The 22290-nt window shown below is 39.1% G+C and overlaps 1 protein-coding gene across 5 annotated transcripts in view; it reads left to right on the top strand.

Annotated features, from left to right (window-relative positions):
* The window catches only part of LOC126203981 (F-box/LRR-repeat protein 7-like), a 56101-nt gene extending 43338 nt beyond the window's left edge, over positions 1 to 12763 (top strand). For all 5 annotated transcript variants that reach the window (XM_049938407.1, XM_049938404.1, XM_049938405.1 and 2 more), the window contains one exon: positions 11934 to 12763. In XM_049938407.1, the coding sequence (XP_049794364.1) occupies positions 11934 to 12278 (345 nt within the window). In that variant the 3' untranslated portion in view covers positions 12279 to 12763. The remainder of the gene's footprint in view (positions 1 to 11933) is intronic.
* The last annotated feature ends 9527 nt before the right edge of the window (positions 12764 to 22290 follow it).

Genomic DNA, 22290 nt, shown 5'->3' with positions numbered 1-22290 from the left:
CTGAACTCTGGTTTAATGCAACTCTCCATGCTAGTATAGCCTGTGCAAACCTCTTCATGTGTGCGTTATTTCAACCTGCTCATCATCTACACCTACAACTATACTCCAGAAACCACTCGTGGAGTGTGACAGAGGGTGATTTGTGTACCAGTCTCACTTTCCTCCTTTCTTATTCTACTCGCAAGTAGTTGACAGGGAGAACGATTGTGGGTAAGCCTCTTTGTGAGTTCTGATCTCACTAATTTTATGTTCAGTCTTTTTACGAGATATATGTAGGACGAAACAATACATTTGACAGCTCTATTAGGAACAATCGCTCTCAGAACTTTAACAATAAACCATACTACCATGATGCAGAAGTCCCTCTTCCAACAGCTGCCACTGGAGTTCATTGATCATCTCTGTGATGCTTCCATGCTTATTAAATGAACACGTAACAGAATATGAGTTTTATCTGGTGTGGGTCACATTACGAACAGTATTTAAGTATTGGTTGAATGGGGGTTTAGTAAACTGCTTCCTTTGTTGATGGACTACATTTCCTGAGGATTATCCTAATGAAACTCACTCCAGCATTTGCCTAATTTACATTTAATTTTACGTTATGATTCCACTTCAAATTGCTCCATGTGAATGCTGCTAGCTATCATTTGTAGTTTCTAGTGACTGATCTGCAATTGTGTAATCATACAATAATGGCTTGTTCTGTCAAATTATTTGAAATATGTTGAGGATCAATTGCCATTCCCTGCAACAAGTGGCTGATCCTCTTCAGGTCTTCCTGTGTTTTGCTACAGTTTTCTAGAGTTGAGACTTCTGTATATACAACATCATCATCTGTGAAAAGTTGTATGGAATTTCAGACATTGCCTAGTAATTTATTTATATAAATTGTGAAAAGTAATGGTCTTATAACATGCCCTTGGGATACATCCGAAGTTACTTTTACGTGCAAAGACTTCTCTCTGTTGAGGGAATTACATCCTGTGTTCTGCTTGCTAGAATCTCTTCAACCCAGTCACATAGTTAGTCCGGTTTTCCATGTGCTCATATTTTCTTCAGTAGGTGACAGTGTAGAACTACAGGACATGTACCTGGGTGCTTGTATCTACTGCTCGCTAAGTCTCTCGGACAAACAGAGTGAGTTGCATTACTCAAGACTGTTGTTTTTGGAACATGTGTTGGTTCCTACAAAGGCTGTTTTTGGTCTCCAGAAATATAGTATGCATGCATAAAACAAGTTCCAAAATTCTTTCCTGAAAATGGGAAAGACCTGTGCTTTTTTCCCCATCATTAGGAACTCCTCTAGAGACCTACCTTACACTGCTGCTAGAACAGCTGCAAGTTCTTTTGCATGCTCTATGTAAACTTATATTAGCATGCCATCAGCTCCAGTGGCCTTTCCTCTGTTGAGCGACTTCAGTTACTTTTCTACACCACATCCACTTATTTCGATATCTGTTAATTTGTCATTTGTGCAAAGATTTAAAGGAGGAACTACAGTGCAATCTTCCTCAATGCCATCATGGTCACTGAGCGTCTGGACAGATGGAGTTAACCCATTTACTGATTTAACATAAGATCAAAACTAATTACAATTTTCTTCAAGTTGGTAGATATAATTTTATTTCTAATTAGGTGAATGGTTTCACACACGGCTCTCCTTACACCAGTTTTGGCTTTTTTTTGTTTTTGTTTGTCTGCGAGGCTCTGGCTATGTTTAAATTTGCAATGAATCACTCTTTGCTTTTGTAACAATTATCTGACATGGCTGTCAGACCACAATGGGTCTTCTCTATCAGTGACAACTTTGCCTACCACATCCGTATTACTGAGAGACTGTCCTGGAACCTGGGACGATGTACCAGTTGCAGGTTTCCTATCTAACAGCTTCCAAGGGTAACAAAAAATTGATTTTCAGTATTTCACTTAATTATTGATTGAATTTAAAAATCCAAAATGCTGTCATGATCTACTCATTAAGAGGTACAGTTTAACACTATAAGACAGGGGTTATGGAACTGCATGTTTATCATGAGGTAGCATGCATTTACATCTACATGGATACACTGGAAGTCACACTTTAAGTATGTGACAGAGAGTTCATCAAATCACCTTCACAATAATTATTTATAATTCCACTCTCAAACAAAGTGCGGAAAAACGAACACCTATATCTTTCCGTGTGAGCTCCATTTCTTTAGATTCCTATTCACAGCTGTATTCAGTGATTCTGTAATGCCCTTGTGACCACCGATTCTCTATTATATGATAACTAAATGAAAAAGTTTGGGTCTGTTTGTCACTCACAGGCCTAAGAGTTGGCTCTCTTATGCAACCCGTCTGGTTGTGTTGTGGTGATTGTAACTCACAAGGACTGCTCTGCCTTCTTCATGTATAGTTTTAGTCTGCAGTGTGACACTTCTATAGTACATATAAATGCGTAAGTTTAATGAAGTAGCACATAATCGGGCTGAATTGTGATTTTGTGTTTAATTTTTAATTTTTTTGTTGCTAACTTGCTGTCAGTTAGGTTTTTAACTGCAGATCTAGTCTGTTCAAGTATGCTTCTCAGTTATTAGTATATTATCTCACGGAAACCAATCTGTTTATCAGTACTGTATAGTATATAGTTTAAAAATTGTATCATAGTGTAAATTGAATTTTGTTGTAAAAAATTTAAGTTTGTCAAATATCCTTGTGTGTCTTGTACATGTAGGATTTGATGGACCAAAATATATTTTCTTCTTACATATAGAAACTGAAGCTCAGTGCTTGGACATCAATTCATTGTGAAATGAACTTGGGAAAATCGTTTTTGTTGCTTAGAAAGTTCCCAAGTGCTGCTAGTTGTGAAACATTAGTAATTTGTTAACATAGTATTGGTAGTTGAGCACATAGCATAAAAATATAATCACAAAGTTGCCGTTTTGAATTTCGCTAGTAGTAAAATGCTTTTTCCTTCTTTTTACTTTTACTTAAATTCCATACTTATTAACAAATAGAAATATTAAATAACAAATATTGAATCATATTTTTTAATAAAAATAACATATTTTAATTTTTAACTAGCTGAGAAAACCGGCGAACCCGGTTACTTATTTGTAGCTGCGCCAGAGACTTCATACACATGGAATTTATTTTTGACTTATAAAGCTTCCTTGTATACAATGTTCGAAGTAGTGTGCTGGGGGGACATGAATGAAAGGCTTGTTTAATTCCCTACTGTGAGAGAGAGTCATGTAGAGTTGGTTGTGTGAAAAGCAACCGGCACTGAGGTCCAAGCCCACAACACTCAAGGTATGGTCTTGTACTTTGTTTATGGTCATGGTGTAACATAACTCATCAGGAATTGTGCACACTTAAAGTGAAGTGCTAAATTGTTAAGAATTAGTTGGATTAGGAGTATAAAAACTCAGTCACCTATGCCATTTCCTGTCAAAATTTCTGTTTTGTGATGTTATGTTGGAGAGTAATAAATTTAAGCCTCTGTGAATGAACAGTTCTTGAGAGTGAAATAATATATGATGCTCTCAATCAGAGTTATATGTTACACCTTGCTTTGAAGGAGTTTCCAAAGAACAAGTTAAAGTCTGATGTCGAGTAGCAGCAAATTGCTCCACACGATTTTCATAGGAAACACCCCCTTCCCTTGCCTTGTAGGCATTTTTATTCATAAACAAACTGAAATCAAAATGTAATGAGTTGGCACCCCAATCACAAAGTAAACTCTACAAATTCATGTGTGCTAACAAAGAATATAAATAAAAGCTGTCAAAAGAAATGCTGTTAAGTTTAAGTTTTTAATACACGAAGCAAAATCTATAAACACACATATCCTAGTCAAGTATATCCAATGCTTGTTTGTAATTGGAAGGATAACATTGTGGCACTTAATACTGTCACGGACATAAACTTCAGAAAAAACATCTCTCACTGAGTTAAAAAAAACTAACAGCATCACAATTGATTCTTAGGTGTACTATGAAACTAGCAGCACTATCTATTGGTTCTTTGGTGTACTACACCATGATGATCATGTCACTGAGGTAGACATCTGAACTACTGAGCTGAGCATATGGTTTTAAATGAAATGTAAAATTATGATATCTTTTTTCTATGATCAGATTTTGAAAAAATATAGTCTATTTGTTGCACTAAGCTACACTTACATTACCTGTGAAAACCTCATGAAAATTTACGTAGTAGTTTTGGAAATTACCATAATCAGACAGACATGACAGTTTTAAGATAAAATTTTAAATCAGGATATCTCTCTCTGTGATTTAGTTTAGGTGATAAAACCAGTACATTGCCCCAAGCTATGACCGAGTTACCTGAGAAAATCACATAAAAATTCGTTAAGTAGTTTTGGAGATTAGTGTGGTCAGGCAGACAGCCATGATGGTTTTACAGTTTTATTAATAGTGTAGATTACTGGCAACTGCGTGACAATGTCAGTATTTAGAATAAATTAAAATTTGGTGCCAAACTGCAGGATGCCAAACAGAAAACAAAGAGGCTTTTCTGTTTCTGGAAACTGAGCAGTATTATTGATGTATGTAATATTTTCTCGTTTAACAAGAAGATATTTTGCATGCCTGTGTCAAATTTTAATTTATTTCCACTTGACCGGTAGGTAAAAATAACAAGGTGTTATTTTTATTTAAAATTATGGTTCAGCATTTGTTAATTAACATTTCTATTTGTTAATAAATATTGATACAATAGAGGGAAACATTCCACGTGGGAAAAATATATCTAAAAACAAAGATGATGCGACTTACCAAACGAAAGCGCTGGCAGGTCGATAGACGCAAAAACAAACACAAACATACACACAAAATTCAAGCTTTCGCAACAAACTGTTGCCTCATCAGGAAAGAGGGAAGGAAAGACGAAAGGATGTGGGTTTGAGGGAGAGGGTAAGGAGTCATTCCAATCCCGGGAGCAGAAAGACTTACCTTAGGGGGAAAAAAGGACGGGTGTACACTCGCGCACACACACACACACACACACACACACACACACACACATCCATCCACACATATACAGACACAAGCAGACATATTTAAAGACAAAGAGTTTGGGCAGAGATGTCAGTCAAGGCGGAAGTGCAGAGGCAAAGATGTTGTTGAATGACAGGTGAGGTATGAGTGGCGGCAACTTGAAATTAGCGGAGATTGAGGCCTGGTGGGTTACGGGAAGAGAGGATATATTGAAGAGCAAGTTCCCATCTCCGGAGTTCGGATAGGTTGGTGTTGGTGGAAAGAATCCGGATAACCCGGATGGTGTAACACTGTGCCAAGATGTGCTGGCCGTGCACCAAGGCATGTTTAGCCACAGGGTGATCCTCATTACCAACAAACACTGTCTGCCTGTGTCCATTCATGCGAATAGACAGTTAGTTGCTGGTCATTCCCACATAGAATGCATCACAGTGTAGGCAGGTCAGTTGGTAAATCACGTGGGTGCTTTCACGCGTGGCTCTGCCTTTGATCGTGTACACCTTCCGGGTTACAGGACTGGAGTAGGTGGTGGTGGGAGGGTGCATGGTACAGATTTTACACCGGGGGCGGTTACAAGGATAGAAGCCAGAGGGTAGGGAAGGTGGTTTGGGGATTTCATAGGGATGAACTAACAGCTTACGAAGGTTAGGTGGACAGCGGAAAGACACTCTTGGTGGAGTGGGGAGGATTTCATGAAGGATGGATCTCATTTCAGGGCAGGATTTGAGGAAGTCGTATCCCTGCTGGAAAGCCACATTCAGAGTCTGTTCCAGTCCCGGAAAGTATCCTGTCACAAGTGGGGCACTTTTGTGGTTCTTCTGTGGGAGGTTCTGGGTTTGAGGGGATGAGGAAGTGGCTCTGGTTATTTGCTTCTGTACCAGGTCGGGAGGGTAGTTACGGGATGCGAAAGCTGTTGTCAGGTTGTTGGTGTAATGGTTCAGGGAATCTGGACTGGAGCAGATTCGTTTGCCATGAAGACCTAGGCTGTAGGGAAGGGACCGTTTGATGTGGAATGGGTGGCAGCTGTCATAATGCAGGTACTGTTGCTTGTTGGTGGGTTTGATGTGGACGGACGTGTGACACTGGCCATTGGACAGGTGGAGGTCAACGTCAAGGAAAGTGGCGTGGGATTTGGAGTAGGGCCAGGTGAATCTGATGGAACCAAAGGAGTTGAGGTTGGAGAGGAAATTGTGGAGTTCTTCTTCACTGTGAGTCCAGATCATGAAGATGTCATCAATAAATCTGTACCAAACTTTGGGTTGGCAGGCTTGGCTAACCAAGAAGGCTTCCTCTAGGCGACCCATGAATAGGTTGGCGTACGTGGGGGCCATCCTGGTACCCATGGCTGTTCCCTTTAATTGTTGGTATGTCTGGCCTTCAAAAGTGAAGAAGTTGTGGGTCAGGATGAAGCTGGCTAAGGTAATGAGGAAAGAGGTTTTAGGTAGGGTGGCAGGTGATCGGCATGAAAGGAAATGCTCCATCGCAGCGAGGCCCTGGACGTGCGGAATATTTGTGTGTAAGGAAGTGGCATCAATGGTTACAAGGATGGTTTCCGGGGGTAACAGATTGGGTAAGGATTCCAGGCGTTCGAGAAAGTGGTTGGTGTCTTTGATGAAGGATGGGAGACTGCATGTAATGGGTTGAAGGTGTTGATCTACGTAGGCAGAGATATGTTCTGTGGGGGCTTGGTAACCAGCTACAATGGGGCGGCCAGGATGTTTGGGTTTGTGAATTTTAGGAAGAAGGTAGAAGGTAGGGGTGCGGGGTGTCGGTGGGGTCAGGAGGTTGATGGAGTCAGGTGAAAGGTTTTGCAGGGGGCCTAAGGTTCTGAGGATTCCTTGAAGCTCCGCCTGGACATCGGGAATGGGATTACCTTGGCAAACTTTGTCTGTGGTGTTGTCTGAAAGCAGACGCAGTCCCTAAGCCACATACTCCCGACGATCAAGTACCACGGTCGTGGAACCCTTGTCCGCCGGAAGAATGATGATGGATCGGTCAGCCTTCAGATCACGGATAGCCTGGGCTTCAGCAGTGGTGATGTTGGGAGTAGGATTAAGGTTTTTTTAAGAAGGATTGAGATGCAAGGCTGGAAGTCAGAAATTCCTGGAAGGTTTGGAGAGGGTGATTTTGAGGAAGAGGAGGTGGGTCCCGCTGTGACGGAGGACGGAACTGTTCCAGGCAGGGTTCAATTTGGATAGTGTCCTGGGGAGTTGGATCATTGGGAGTAGGATTAGGATAATTTTTCTTCGTGGCAAAGTGATATTTCCAGCAGAGAGTACGAGAGTAGGACAGTAAATCTTTGACAGTAAATCTTTGCCTATCCTTGTAACCGCCCCCGGTGTAAAACCTGTCCCATGCACCCTCCCACCACCACCTACTCCAGTCCTGTAACCCGGAAGGTGTACACGATCAAAGGCAGAGCCACATGTGAAAGCACCCACGTGATTTACCAACTGACCTGCCTACACTGTGATGCATTCTATGTGGGAATGACCAGCAACTAACTGTCCATTCGCATGAATGGACACAGGCAGACAGTGTTTGTTGGTAATGAGGATCACCGTGTGGCTAAACATGCCTTGGTGCACGGCCAGCACATCTTGGCACAGTGTTACACCGTCCGGGTTATCTGGATACTTCCCACCAACACCAACCTATCCGAACTCCGGAGATGGGAACTTGCTCTTCAATATATCCTCTCTTCCTGTTACCCACCAGGCCTCAATCTCCGCTAATTTCAAGTTGCCGCCACTCATACCTCACCTGTCATTCAACAACATCTTTGCCTCTGCACTTCCGCCTCGACTGACATCTCTGCCCAAACTCTTTGTCTTTAAATATGTCTGCTTGTGTCTGTATATGTGTGGATGGATGTGTGTGTGTGTGTGTGTGCGAGTGTATACCTGTCCTTTTTTCCCCCTAAGGTAAGTCTTTCCGCTCCCGGGATTGGAATGACTCCTTACCCTCTCCCTTAAAACCCACATCCTTTCGTCTTTCCCTCTCCTTCCCTCTTTCCTGATGAGGCAACAGTTTGTTGCGAAAGCTTGAATTTTGTGTGTATGTTTGTGTTTGTTTTTGCGTCTATCGACCTACCAGCACTTTCGTTTGGTAAGTTACATCATCTTTATTAATAAATATTGAATTTGAATAAAAAGGGAGAAATTTGCTACTAGTGAGGTTTGAACCAGCTACTTAAAATTGCCAAGCCTTGATGCTACACTCTCAGCTACTGATAATTCTCTTAATTTGTCTTAAATGTCTTGTACTTAACAGCACTTGGAAATGTCCTTTGAATCCCAAAACAAAATTGAACAGGGCCAGTCCCTAAGATGCCCTTGTCAGAAAAGCTGATTTTTAAGTATAAGAGCTATTAGTCTAAAAACATTTCCAGCAATGCATATTATTTTATATTTTCATAGTTTCTTCAAATCGTTTCATGTGAATTTTGGGATAGAACCCCCGGGCAGGCGGTGTCTGACATTTTTTCCATTTTTGTCCATTGTTACCATTTTTGTTGTTGTTTTTCATCGTTATTTTGATATCGGACTTACACAATTAAAAATTTTATTACTGAATTTTCTCATGTTGAGAAATGTGAAGGGGCTATCATTATGTGTTGGAACCTCATGTCAAGTTGTCATGTTAGTGAATAAAATCCGCACGTTCTACTTGTCAGAAATAAAACATTTAAGTCAAAAGGCACCTCATAGACATGGCCTTGTCGGTATATGTATCACTCACAGATGATTGTTAAGCCTTAGAAATCACTTTATACAGTAAAATGTACATTAGCACATCTTTTCATGTTGGCTTACATGTTCCACTTCATTGGTGATCAAATTCAATCAATGTTTTATTTCTGACAAACTTGTGCTACATTTTACCCATTAGTATGACGACTTTGAATGAGGTTCCAACTCATAACGGACAGTTCTGTAACAAATACAGTTTGGAGACCAGAAGATGACAGCAAATTCTGTCAAAACCAGTTGTCAAAAATAAAGAAGTATCAAAAATAAAGAAGTATTTGTGATCTTGGCTACAGAACGTTTTTACAAGTTTTGTTATTATTATGATATTTTGAATTATTTCAGTAATTGTGTCATTGAAACAGGAATACAAAAGAATAAATAATAATAATAATAATAATAATAATAATAATAATAATAACAACAACAACAAGGAATAACTTACCTGAAACCTAAAGATCAAGCAGACACAGCGAACCCAGCAAAATATCGCCCCATAACATGCCTACCAACAATATACAAAATATTAACTTCAGTCATTACACAGAAATTAATGACACGTACAACACAGAACAAAATTATAAATGAAGAACAAAAGGGCTGCTGCAAAGGAGCATGAGGATGTAAAGAGCAACTGATAATAGATACAGAGGTGACATATCAAGCTAAAACTAAACAAAGGTCGCTACACTACGCATACATTGATTACCAAAAAGCTTTTGATAGTGTACCCCACTCATGGTTACTACAGATATTGGAAATATACAAAGTAGATCCTAAATTAATACAGTTCCTAAACATAGTAATGAAAAATGGGAAAACCACACTTAATATCCAAACAAATTCAAATATCACATCACAGCCAATACAGATTAAGCGTGGAATATACCAAGGAGACTCATTAAGTCCTTTCTGGTTCTGCCTTGCTCTGAACCCACTATCCAACGTGCTAAATAATACAAATTATGGATATAATATTACTGGAACATACCCAAACAAAATAACACATTTGCTATACATGGATGATCTAAAACTACTGGCAGCAACAAATCAACAACTCAACCAATTACTAAAGATAACAGAAGTATTCAGCAATGATATAAATATGGCTTTTGGAACAGACAAATGTAATAAAAATAACAGTCAAGGGAAAACACACTAAACAAGAAGATTACATATTGGATAACCACAGCGACTGTATAGAAGCGATGGAAAAAACAGATACCTATAAATATCTAGGATACGGACAAAAAATAGGAATAGATAATACAAATATTAAAGAAGAACCAAAAGAAAAATATAGACAAAGACTAACAAAAATACTGAAAATGAATTGACAGCAAGAAACAAGACAAAAGCTATAAATACTTATGCTATACCAATATTGACCTACTCATTTGGAGTAGTGAAATGGAGTAACACAGACCTAGAAGCACTCAATACACTTACTTGATCACAATGCCGCAAATATAGAATACATCACATACATTCAGCAACAGAAAGATTCACATTAAGGAGAAAGGAAGGAGGAAGGGGATTTATCGACATAAAAAACCTACATTATGGACAGGTAGACAATTTAAGAAAATTCTTTGTAGAACGAGCAGAAACTAACAAAATACACAAAGCAATCACTCATATAAATACATCAGCTACACCATTGCAATTTCATAACCACTTCTACAACTCTTTAGATCACATAACATCAACAGATACGAAAAAAGTAAATTGGAAAAAGAAAACACTACACGGCAAGCACCCTTATCATCTAACACAGCCACACATCGATCAAGACGCATCCAAAACATGGCTAAGAAAAGGCAATATATACAGTGAGACGGAAGGATTCATGATTGCAATACAGGATCAAACAATAAACACCAGATATTACAGCAAGAATATTATTAAATATCCTAATATCACAACAGATGAATGCCGACTTTGCAAACAACAAATAGAAACAGTAGATCACATCACAAGCGGATGTACAATACTAGCAAATACAGAATACCCCAGAAGACATGACAATGTAGCAAAAATAATACATCAACAACTTTCCATACAACTTAAACTAATTAAACAACACATTCCCACATACAAGTATGTACCACAAAATGTACTGGAGAATGATGAATACAATGTTGTGTCTAGACAAGACAGCCTAGACACAATGAGAGGAAGCCAAAAGGCACGCGCTTAAACTCACGCAGGCTGGCGTGAGGTCTGAAACAGGATACGTAATGAATGCTATAAAGAAAAATATGTAGCTTCTGGAATACTTAACTTTAATCCACGTTTGTATAACATCGCTCTTGATGATACATTAATAGAATCTAAATATCAATTGAATACGGCGCCTTGCTAGGTCGTAGCAAATGTAGCTGAAGGCTATGCTAACTATCGTCTTGGCAAATGAGAGCGTATTTGTCAGTAATCCATCTCAGGCAAAGTCGGCTGTACAACTGGGGCGAGTGCTAGTACGTCTCTCTAGACCTGCCGTGTGGTGGCGCTCGGTCTGCTATCACTGACAGTGGCGACACGTGGGTCCGACGTATACTACCGGACCGCGGCCGATTTAAAAGCTACCACCTAGCAAGTGTGGTGTCTAGCGGTGACACCACATACAAATTATACTGGAACAGATCCATTATAACAGATAAAACAACACCACATAACAAACCTGACATCATACTCACCAATAAAAAGAAGAAATTAACACAACTAATCGAAATATCCATACCCAATACAACAAATATACAGAAGAAAATAGGAGAAAAAATTGAAGAATACATCCAACTGGCTGAGGAAGTCAAGGACATGTGGCATCAGTATAAAGTTGACATTATACCAATTATACTATCAACTACAGGAGTCATCCACCAGTACATCAACGCAATACAGCTACATCCAAACATATATATATACAACTACAGAAATCTGTAATTATTGATACATGTTCAATTACCCAAAAGTTCCTAAATGCAATGTAACATATACCGTACAGTTAAAAGGAAGTCACGCTTGATCAAGGTCCGCGTCACATTCCATTTTTGACCAGACATAATGTCTGAGAAAAGAAACAATAATAATAATAATAATAATAGGAAGAATAAGAATAATAATAATAACAATAACAATAACAATAGCAAATTGAACCCTGTTCCACATTTCTCAGGGACTGAAGTACCTGCACTGTCTCCGGAACCTGCAGAAGCTGGACCTGTCGCTCTCACAACTTTTGAAGTCTCTGGGAACACTCTCGCAGTGTGTCCAGCTGCGGAAGCTGAGCCTGGAGAGCTGCGCACGTGTCCATTCGAGAGAAATAGCAGACGCGGTGCCGCACATCCGTGAGCTGCGAGTACTCGACCTCAGCCAGTGCGGGGCGTCACTGCTCCGTCTGCGGGAGCTGCCGCAGCACCTGCCCTTCCTCCGTACACTTGTCCTTTATGGTGCTGACATAAATGTAGAACAGCTGCAAGCTATGAGGCACTGCGCACCACACATTAATGTTGTGATATAAAAATCTGAATTGGGTAGTCCAATCGTATACTGAGTGAAAAATGGGGACCTGTTGTGTAAAAATTTAATCCTTGTGATGCAGATTATGTTTCTTACAAGGTGTAAGATACTAGTCACAGAAAGTGTGTAAAAGCTGTTATGTAATACTAATATTCAGTATTAATGTGCTTAAAGTATCTGCAAATCGTGTCCACCTTAGATAGGGCGTATTCGAGCTAAAGCAAATTGTAAGGTCTTACCGCAGTAGCATAGAAAACCACCAACTTCTACCACATGTTAGCCTATTTAAATAATTTCTCTAGATTTTTTTCGATTGCCAGAAGCCACAATATATTAATCATACAATAACAGTTGTTAAACAATTGAGAGTTGATAATGTATTGTACCTGATTCTTTATTTTCACAGCGATTGTAATTTAAAAGTAACTGTCCTGTAATTTTATATATTTCTTTTCTTTTATTTATTATATATACAAGTCTCATCCATTTTGTTCCCTTTTATTTATTATATATACAAGTCTCATCCATTTTGTTCCTTCCCTTTAAATTAATACTCTTTGTAAAATTACTGACAGGAACAAAGTGAAGGATTTCCCATGAGTTTGTTGACCAAACTGCCTTCACTCTCGCATAAAGGAAAATTGCAGAAAATCTTAATTCACAAATTTGAGTTCATGTAAATGTATACCTCAAAGGATGCCTATGGTATCCTATACGCATTCAGAAAAGAAAAAAAAAAACCAACATCATTGTGAAAGTGCTATTGACAAATACACCTCTTAAATGTATTATTTGATAGGTTCTGCACATTTACATTTCATTTCTTTATGCAAAGAATACCTCCAAATGATATTTTCAGTTTCAGAAAGTAATTGTTATTGTTTAAGGTTACTATGCAAGGTGAAAAGCCACCAGTAAAATGGGGAAGCCAAACAGGTTTATTTCCAGCAAATTGCAAATGTTCAGGTACCACACCACAAGTCTCACATTATCCCAAATACTTACAAGCATTGGTCAATCAGTACAATAGCCACAGAGGTCCATGTTTGAGATGCAACTAGCATTCTTGCAAATATTGACACAAACACATTATCCTTTATAGAAACTTATTTCGTAATTAGCACCAGAGCTTGAATTTTTTTCCTTTGCATGTATCACATTGCTTCAAGAAGTACCAGAATGAAAATGTAATATGTAAATAAAATGAAACTTCTGAAGTAATTGAAAGCTAGTAAGTTTTGCCCCAGATTTTTGAAATAATAGCTAAGTTAACATTGTCAATTTTTACAATACATTGACATTTTCTCTGTCAGCCTTTGACAGGTCTTTTGAGACCAGTTCTCAGTTGCTTGCTGTCTAGTTTTCTACCAACATTCTAATGTTGTCTTCAGCCCTAGATATTTCAGTATTCTATAACGAACAGTCAAGTGTAAATGAGACAGATAGAAAAAAGTAAATAAACTGTTTATAATAGAGGGAAACATTCCACGCGGGAAAAATATATCTAAAAACAAAGATTATGTGACTTACCAAACGAAACTGCTGGCAGGTCGATAGACACATAAACGAACACAAACATACACACAAAATTCAAACTTTCGCAACCGTTGGAAGGAGAGGGGAAGATGAAAGGGTTTTAAGGGAGAGGGTAAGGAGTCATTCCAATCCTGGGAGCGGAAAGACTTACCTTAGGGGGAAAAAAGGACAGGTATACACTTGCGCGCGCGGTTTTTTGGATTACAAAAACAGGAAAAAAATGTGCGGCTTAGATTCGAGTAAATACGGTGAAAGTCAAAGTTGTCACTCCCATTAGCTTAGTGTTTCCCAAACCAGTTCTCCCGCCACCTTTCTCTCTTGTGGAATAGCTTCTTCTTCCAGCTTCTACCAGTGATGGCTCTTACTCTTTGGACCCCTCTCCACAGAAACCCACAGATCAGTGGCCTGAAGCCAGCCAATGGCTGAAGGAACTGTAGGCCATGGGTTCCAGGACTGCCTGCTCTTCATCTGCCCCATGCTCATCATGGATAGGCCCTCACAAGAATTGTAGCCACCAAAGGCTGTGGAGGAGGAAAAGAAGAAGAATTGGGGCAAGGCTACTCTGGGGATCCAGGAAGCAGCAAATCTCCCCCATGTTGTTGGATTCTGAACCATTGATCATTGATATGGTTCCATCCTCATTGCTGACAGACAGTGACCCTGGAGCATGACCATTCTTTCTGACTTCTTCACACCTAACTTTGACACCCATAATGTGATAATTCAGCGGGAATATAATGGATGTTTTGTCATCTGCTGGAACACAATCACCTTATTTCCTCCTCTCCTGTAATTTGCATTGCTCTACAAGAAACATACTTCACTGATGAACATTCTGCAATGCTCCACTGGTATCGTGCATTCTGTCAGATCCGTACTGACCCTGAGGGGGCACCTGGGGGGTTTATACATTGGTTCGTACAGATGTGGTCAATGAATGGATTCCCCTTCATACCACATTGGAAACAATAGCGATGCCAGTGAAAACAATCTCAGTGATCACAATTTGCAGTGTTTATTTAGCACCAGGTAGACCATTATATTGGATTTAAAATTACTGGCTCCTACTACTCAACTCATTGAGTAGTAGGAGCCAGCCGCCAGCTAATCGTAGTTTTCTCGAGAGCCGTTTGCTCGCTGTGTTGCCTGATTTGTAGGTGCATCCAGTGCCTTGCCTAGTGTGGCTGGCTGCAAACCATTGCAGTCTTCAGTCAAAAAGTAATATTCATCAGAGTATAACTTGCCTTGAGTTGATGACCTTAATCCAACAACCTGGTGATTTCAATGCATACCACCCCCTGTGGAAGAGTACCTTCTACTTGATCAACTTTTTATCGACTGTAATCTGTGTCTCAATGATGGTATTTGCACAGTGCTGTCAATGACACCTTTTCAGCTGCTGATCTTATTATCTCTTTCCCAAATCTCATGACTTCGCTGCACTGATCATGGCAATTTTCCTTGCCATTGCCAGATCGACCGACTTCCATGTTGAGTGCTTTTAAGAGGCAGCTGGCAGCTTTATACCTTTACTGTTACCCTCACCCCTTCTCTGACACAATCACCTATGCTGCCAATACTGCTATTCCCTCTTCTACAGACAGCGTCAACCACCAGCTGGTGCCATGGTGGAATAAAGCTATTGAGTTAGCTGTTCAGGATTGCCGTAGAGCCCAATTTTATGGTTATATTTTCACATTAATAATACAAAATGATGTACTTTGGCTTTGCTAATGAAATTGTTTACCTTTAAGCGGAGCCGGAACGATGAAAATGACAAAATTAATGTTTTCTGGTTTTTTTTCGTTATAAAATTATTTGGAGTTTTCTGAATAAAACAAATCAATTTTCACCCTTCTAAGTGAATTCTAAATGTGTTTTTTATCACTGCAAAGTTGACGCGCCGTGTAGACGGTTGTAGCGACTTGGTGTGTCACCTCTGACGGCGCCACTCGCTGGCTGCAAGCAGGGTATCTTTGCAGAATTAGACAGTGTTTTGTTTTCCAACGTTGTATGACTTTATCTCCGTGACAAGTGACTGTTCATATCAGTAAACATAAACGCTATACTGTGTGTGTTGACTTGTGGAGTTTGCTTTGTGTAGTTTAGCTGTTCAATTTTGCATATTTGATGAATTTTGCTCGTACCTGTTTTACGTATTTGATTTGTGGATATCAATGTACCCCGTTTCAGCAATCAAGTGTTTAAGAAGAGGCACAATGAGTGGAAGAAGAAATCGTTTGTTGTGTCGAAGGGAGATGCTTCTCAGACTGCTTCACCGACTACTCCAAATGAATGTGATAGAACTTCTTCCAATGAGAAACTTTGTGACAGGAAAGAAAAATTTGAAAACTATGAAAGTGACAGTAATGATGTGAATGAAATAATTAACATTTCCTTGCTCTCTAATATTTTGAAATATAATGTGTTTCGCCAAATTTGCAAAGAAAGAGGAATGGAATTGAAAATAACTTCACACATTGGTTTGGCATGTAAAATGTTATTGAAGTGTAACAAATGTGCTGCAGAAGTTTTGTTTTCTAATCCTAACATATTCCTTGTAGTACAAATAGTGGAAAGAAGGTGTATGACATAAATGTTAGGCTAGTGTATGGCTTGTGTTGCATTGGCAAGGGCAACGCTGCAGGGACAATGTTATGTGGAATTATGAACTTGCCAAAACCACCAACCAAATTTGGATTTTATAATGAATTGGTGGGATATTCTGTTGAAGGTATTGCTCAAGCAACAATGAAGAAAGCAGTTGAAGAAGCTGTGACAGATAATGGGAATTGTAGAGATTTAACTATTGCTTTAGATGGATCATGGCAACGTAGAGGTCATAAATCTCTAAATGGAGTTGTGACAGCTACCAGTGGAGACAGTTGCAAAGTAATTGATGTTACTATTCTCTCAAAACATTGTAGATGTAAGGGCAATACCAAGGACATACATAGTGAAAGATGTGAAGCAAATTTTCATTGTATGAGTGGAGCGATGGACGTAGAGGGAGTGAAAGCAATTTTTCCCAGATCACAGGAGTGGTATAATGTACAATACACTAACTATCTAGGAGGTGGTGATTCTAAGGGATATAAAGCTGTAGAGGAGCTCAAACCTTAAGGCAATGAAATTCACATTAAAAAACAGGAGTGCATTGGACATGTGAACCCTTGGAGGAAGAGGAAGATTGACAGATGGAGGTATTATGGGTGTGCAATTAGGCAAAATACAAGAAGAATTGAGCATATGAGGAGAGCAGAATGGGCATTATTTTTCATACTCATACAAATGAGCACCCACAACATGCACTGTACCCCAAAGGTGATGACTCATAGTGTAAGTACCAATCAGGAAAGGAATATGCCCATTAAAACAGTTTGCCAAATGCTGTAATTGATGCAATTAAGCCCATATTCAGAGATTTATCACAGCCAAGTTTATTTGAAAAGTGTTTAGATGGGAAAACACAAAATCCAAATGAAAGTGTAAATAATTTAATTTGGATTAGGATTCCCAAAAGAGTGTTTGTACAGATAAAAACATTGCAGTTTGGAGTGTATGATGCAGTGGCAACATACAATGAAGGAAACATTATCAAATGTGATGTACTGAAACTTGTTGGTTCCCAACCAGGACACACCACCATTCCCACAATGCGCCTAATTGATGAAGAAAGATTAAGAGGTGCAGGAAGAAGAGACAAAAGCCTACAACATGCAGCAAAAGGGAAGAAAAGACCAGTGAAATGGAAACTAACACTGGAAAAAGAAGAGGATGCTGATAATCCATCATATGGGGCAGGAACGTATTGGAAATCTTTGGAAGCCATTTCCCGTAACTTTAAAATTTTCATCTTTGAGGAACATTTTCTCAAAAACTGCTTACAGTATGTCAATGAAATTTATACACAATATTGTTTACTTCTTTTCCTTCATTTTTATAACAAATTGTAAAAAAATATTGTATAATTCAAGAGTTGTAGAAGAATATGTGCAAAATTTTAGAGAAAAAATAAGCATCTGTTTAAAAAAATTGTAAAAGAAACACCAATAAATATTTCTTAACATGGCATTGTAACTTTGTAGAGAAATATTCACTGAACATGTAGTCCAAATTTCAGAGCAATATGTGTAATGGTTTTAGGAAAAATGTTCCTTCTATTTGCTAAAATTAACATGGAGGAGATGGATCGTTCCAGCTCCCCTTAAGGTATAACGGTAACCTACCTTAAAATTGATTGCTAACTATCAAATATTTAAGAAACAATCAACTTTGTACACATCTTCTCAGATTTATTAACTAGTAACTTATATGAAAGAGGCACTTCTCGAATCCTTACACCCCACCCACCTCTCAGATAAATTTATATGGATTCCCATGATGAGCTGCAGTGTGTATCACATTGCTTCAAGGAGCACTACATCAAAAAAGATTATTTAATAAAATTGCAGCCAAATAGCCATATACAGTTACTTTGCTTAACATTTTACATTTACATTTTACATTTTTGCATATTTATTTATCGATTTCACTCTTACTGCACAGTTCTATGTGATATCGTTCACAGGCTTCGTTACACAGTTCACATACACATGTTGTGGTTGGGTCATGATAAGTTTTGTTTTTGCAGATTAGATGATGAAAGCCATGAATAGAAAGTCTAGTTACGACATGTCGCTGTTCGAAGTTTGGTGCTGTCCATGAGCGGTTCGTCATTGCTTCGGTGCCATAGAACTCCGGCCATATTTTTTCTCGTTTGTCCTCCATGATCTTCTGTTACTTTGTGGAAGCCCTGCTGTATGGCATCATATATCGAAGTCTGATGTCTTCAATTAGGAATGTCTCTCTCGCTAGCAGGTACACTAGTCTAGATCTTGTTGTCTTTGAGAGACCTAGTGCTCTTTTTAGATAGGTTGATTTTACCTTTTCTAGTGTTTCTAGATTTTTTTCTGTCAGGTGGTCCCATATAACCTCCATCCCATAGGCCAGGATTGGCAAGACTTTTGTGTTGAATAATTTCATGGCTCATAGTATGAAGGCTTTCACGACCGGATGACATATCTTCTGGTAAACCTTCTGGGATGTAAAGTCGTGGTCCATGAAACTCTTCAGCTCCTAACGTTTCGTCCAGAGCTGTGCTGGACATCTTCAGAGGGGTGTTTCTCCTCCGGTGAGTCAGTCTGTAAGACTCACCAGAGGAGAAACACCCCTCTGAAGATGTCCAGTGCAGCTCTGGACGAAACGTTAGGAGCTGAAGAGTTTCATGGACCACGACCTTACATCCCGGAAGATTTACCAGAAAATTTCATGGCTGTTTCTAGATTGAGTAGGCGGATGCTTTTGATGTCCTGTATTTCTATTATTGCTTGGGCTGCATGTTCTGTTGTATGTTTTGTGAAGCATTTGGCTGTTGGTTGCAATGTCACTCCTAGGTATTTAAAGTCTGATGAGATTTTTATTTTTTGTCCTCTGATGCTGATTTCTGCATTCTTGGGTATTTTGCCTCCTTTTCTGAAAATTACCATTTCTGTCTTTGTTATGTTTATGTGTAGTTCGTGTTCACTGCACCATCTGTCTATTTTCTCAATGATTCTCTGCAGCTTCTGTATATCTGTTGAACCTATGGCTATGTCGTCAGCGTATGCATATACATACACATCTTCTTCATTTTCTCCAATTTGGAATGCTTTTTCAGTGGCAAGAATGTACAGCAAAGGGCTCATTGGGTCACCCTGTAAGACTCCGTTTGATTGCAGAATGGGGTTCGAAAAAGAGAGGTTGTCTGATATTGTAATTAAGTTGTATTCGAGGATTGACTTGAATATTCTTGCCCATACGCTGCTATCTTCTCCCATTGTGTTTTTCAGTTTTCGGACTATGAGATCTCTTTCCAATAGGTCAAAGGCTTTGGTAAAGTCTATGAACACTGTGTACAACATTTGTTTCTTTTGTAGCGCTTCGTCGATGTTGTTTAGAAGAAGCCTGACTGCCGTAAGTGTTGTTCTTCCAGATCTGAAACCCATTTGTCGTTCTGGGAGATGACTGTCCACAGAGGCTTGGATTTTTTGTGTTATTATCTTTGAAAACATCTTGAATTGAGTATTTTCCAGGGCTATGCCTCTGTACTTGTTTGGGTCCATTGGGTCTCCTCTACCTTTGTAGAGAACTTTTATTGTCAAGTGTCTCCATTGTCGGGATTCTTCCAAGTTCCAGGCATTTGTTAAATAGTTTGGTTCATATGTGTTGGAGGGCCTCTTTTGCGTCTTTTATATGTTCATTATATATATTATCGGGTCCTGCTGCTTTCTTGTTCTTCTGTGTTTTTATTACTTCTTTTACGTCTTCTTCATTTAGAGGTTACCATATATTGTCTTTTTCCTTAGTTTGATGTTTTTTCTCTTTCTTTGGGGGTGTTTTGATTCCTCGTTTGTTCAGTATCTTACTGAAGTGGTCTTCCCATTCCTTCAGGTCTATGTTTGGTGTATGAGCCATTTTTCTTGGTCTTGCTGCTATGTACAGGTCTTTCCCTGCTTCATCCGCTTCTCTTTTTGCCTCTCTTTCTATGTATTCTTTTTTCTTCTCTTCTATTAGTTTTTTGTAGATTCTCCTCTCTTCTGTGTACAGTTTGTATGTTTCCTCGTGATGCTGGTTTCTTAGTCTGTGGAGCGTTCTTAGAACAGTGTTCCTTTTACTGTAGCATTCAGCATCGAACCATCTTTTTGCCATCCTTGTTTTGGGGATTGTTTGTATCACTGATTTTTTTAGGTCTTCTATTTGGTCTGTTGCTTTTTCAAGGTCTCCTTCCTCTATGAAAGTTTCAATTTGTGTTAATTGTTCTTGGTCGTTTGTTAATTTTTCTATATCAGTTTTTCTTTGTGTGATTTGGTGGGTGTTCCTTGCTGGCAGTGACGTGACAATATTTATTTTTATCTTCATTGGAATGTGCTTTCGTATAGGAGTAATGGAGTCATGCCATATTGCTTGAATACTTCCTTATATTTCTCCTCTTGTTAAAGCGGTATCAATGGTGCTTTTCCCATTGTGGCATATGTATGTAGGTATCTGTCTATTGTTAAGTAGGGTGAAACCATCTTCTTCTAGGGTTTCAACGACTAGTTTTGTTTCATAGTTTTCTGTGTCTATTCTGCAGTTGAGATCGCCTGCAATAATGGTGGGTTTTCTGTCGCATTGTTTGATGAGTGTGACTATTTCATCAATTATTTCTACAGCATTTGTGTGCGGTTTAAAATAGGCTGCAATTATATTTATGTTTGCTGCTTCTACTAGCATACTATTTTCTTGTTTTATGATTTTTTTGGTGGGCGTCATCCAGGGTTTCAGTAGGATAGGTATTCCTCCGAGGGGTCGTCCTCTTTCTCCCTTCTTTGCCATTAGGTGATAATTATAGAAATCTTTGTTGCCAGCTGTCTATCAGGAAGGTTTCAGTTAGAATTGCAAGATCCGAGTTTTGCAGAATGTCTGTTGGTGTTAGGTTAAGAGCACTTTTTACTCCCTCTGTATTCCGCAAGACTGCTTTTATTTCTTGCTCTTCTGGCTTTCTTCTTAGTTTAGTTGAGCTCTCCTCCCTCTTCCATTGATCGTCTTGGGAAACGAAATCGACGTACTTTTATGTTTTCTGGCCAGAATTCTGATTCTTGTGTGATATGTAGCTTTTCAAACGGAATGCCTACTTTGAAAGCTTTTTTGTCACCCAGCGTGAGCAGTTCTTCACATTCTAGTTGTCCCAGTATTCCGTTCTTGTTAAGGTATTTCACTACTGTAGCAGTTGTGATGGTTCTCTTTAAGTTACCGATGTATAGCCACGCTGTTGTTTCTGCTACTTGCATTTCTTTGTCTTTTTTTGTACCCATTATGGTTTTATTATTACTCTGGTTTCTTCTGTACCAGCTCCTCCCTACCACAGTACTCCAAGTCGGTTCCTCTAGTTCATTAACCTGATTTCGGGTTTTATTATGTTGCTCATGTGCATTGATTTGGACTTGTAGCTGATTTTGTTGCTGGAGCAGAGGATTACTGTATATTGTCGTTCCCTCTGGTTTAACTTTGTTGTTGTATTTAGTTTGTATGTTGTTTCCACCACTTTTGGTTTTCTCTGTGTCTAGGTGGCTTTCCTTTTCTAGAGTTTTCTTTATTTGCTCTTGTATTAATATCCCTAGTTGGTTTTTTAGGAAATCAGTTATCTCCTCCACTTTATGCCTCAGTTCTCCCATTTCCGTCTTTTTTTGCTTTTTCCAGAAAGCTACCCACACCAATGCCTCTGCTGAAGTTGTTCTCAGATCCTGTAGGTGTGTCTTCCGTCTGTCTCTGTCCGCTATGTGCTGTTTCCTGCGTTTCGACAATAGATGTCGCTAGGTGACTAGCAGTCCACTGTCCACTATGTGCTGTTTCCTGTGTTTCGCCAATAGATGTTGCTAGGTGCCCAGCAGGCCACTGTCTGCTATGTGCTGTTTCCT

This window comes from Schistocerca nitens, chromosome 9 (genome assembly GCF_023898315.1).
Source record: "Schistocerca nitens isolate TAMUIC-IGC-003100 chromosome 9, iqSchNite1.1, whole genome shotgun sequence".
In the NCBI taxonomy this organism is placed as follows: Eukaryota; Metazoa; Arthropoda; class Insecta; order Orthoptera; family Acrididae; genus Schistocerca; species Schistocerca nitens.
This window is presented reverse-complemented; position numbering and strand designations above follow the sequence as displayed.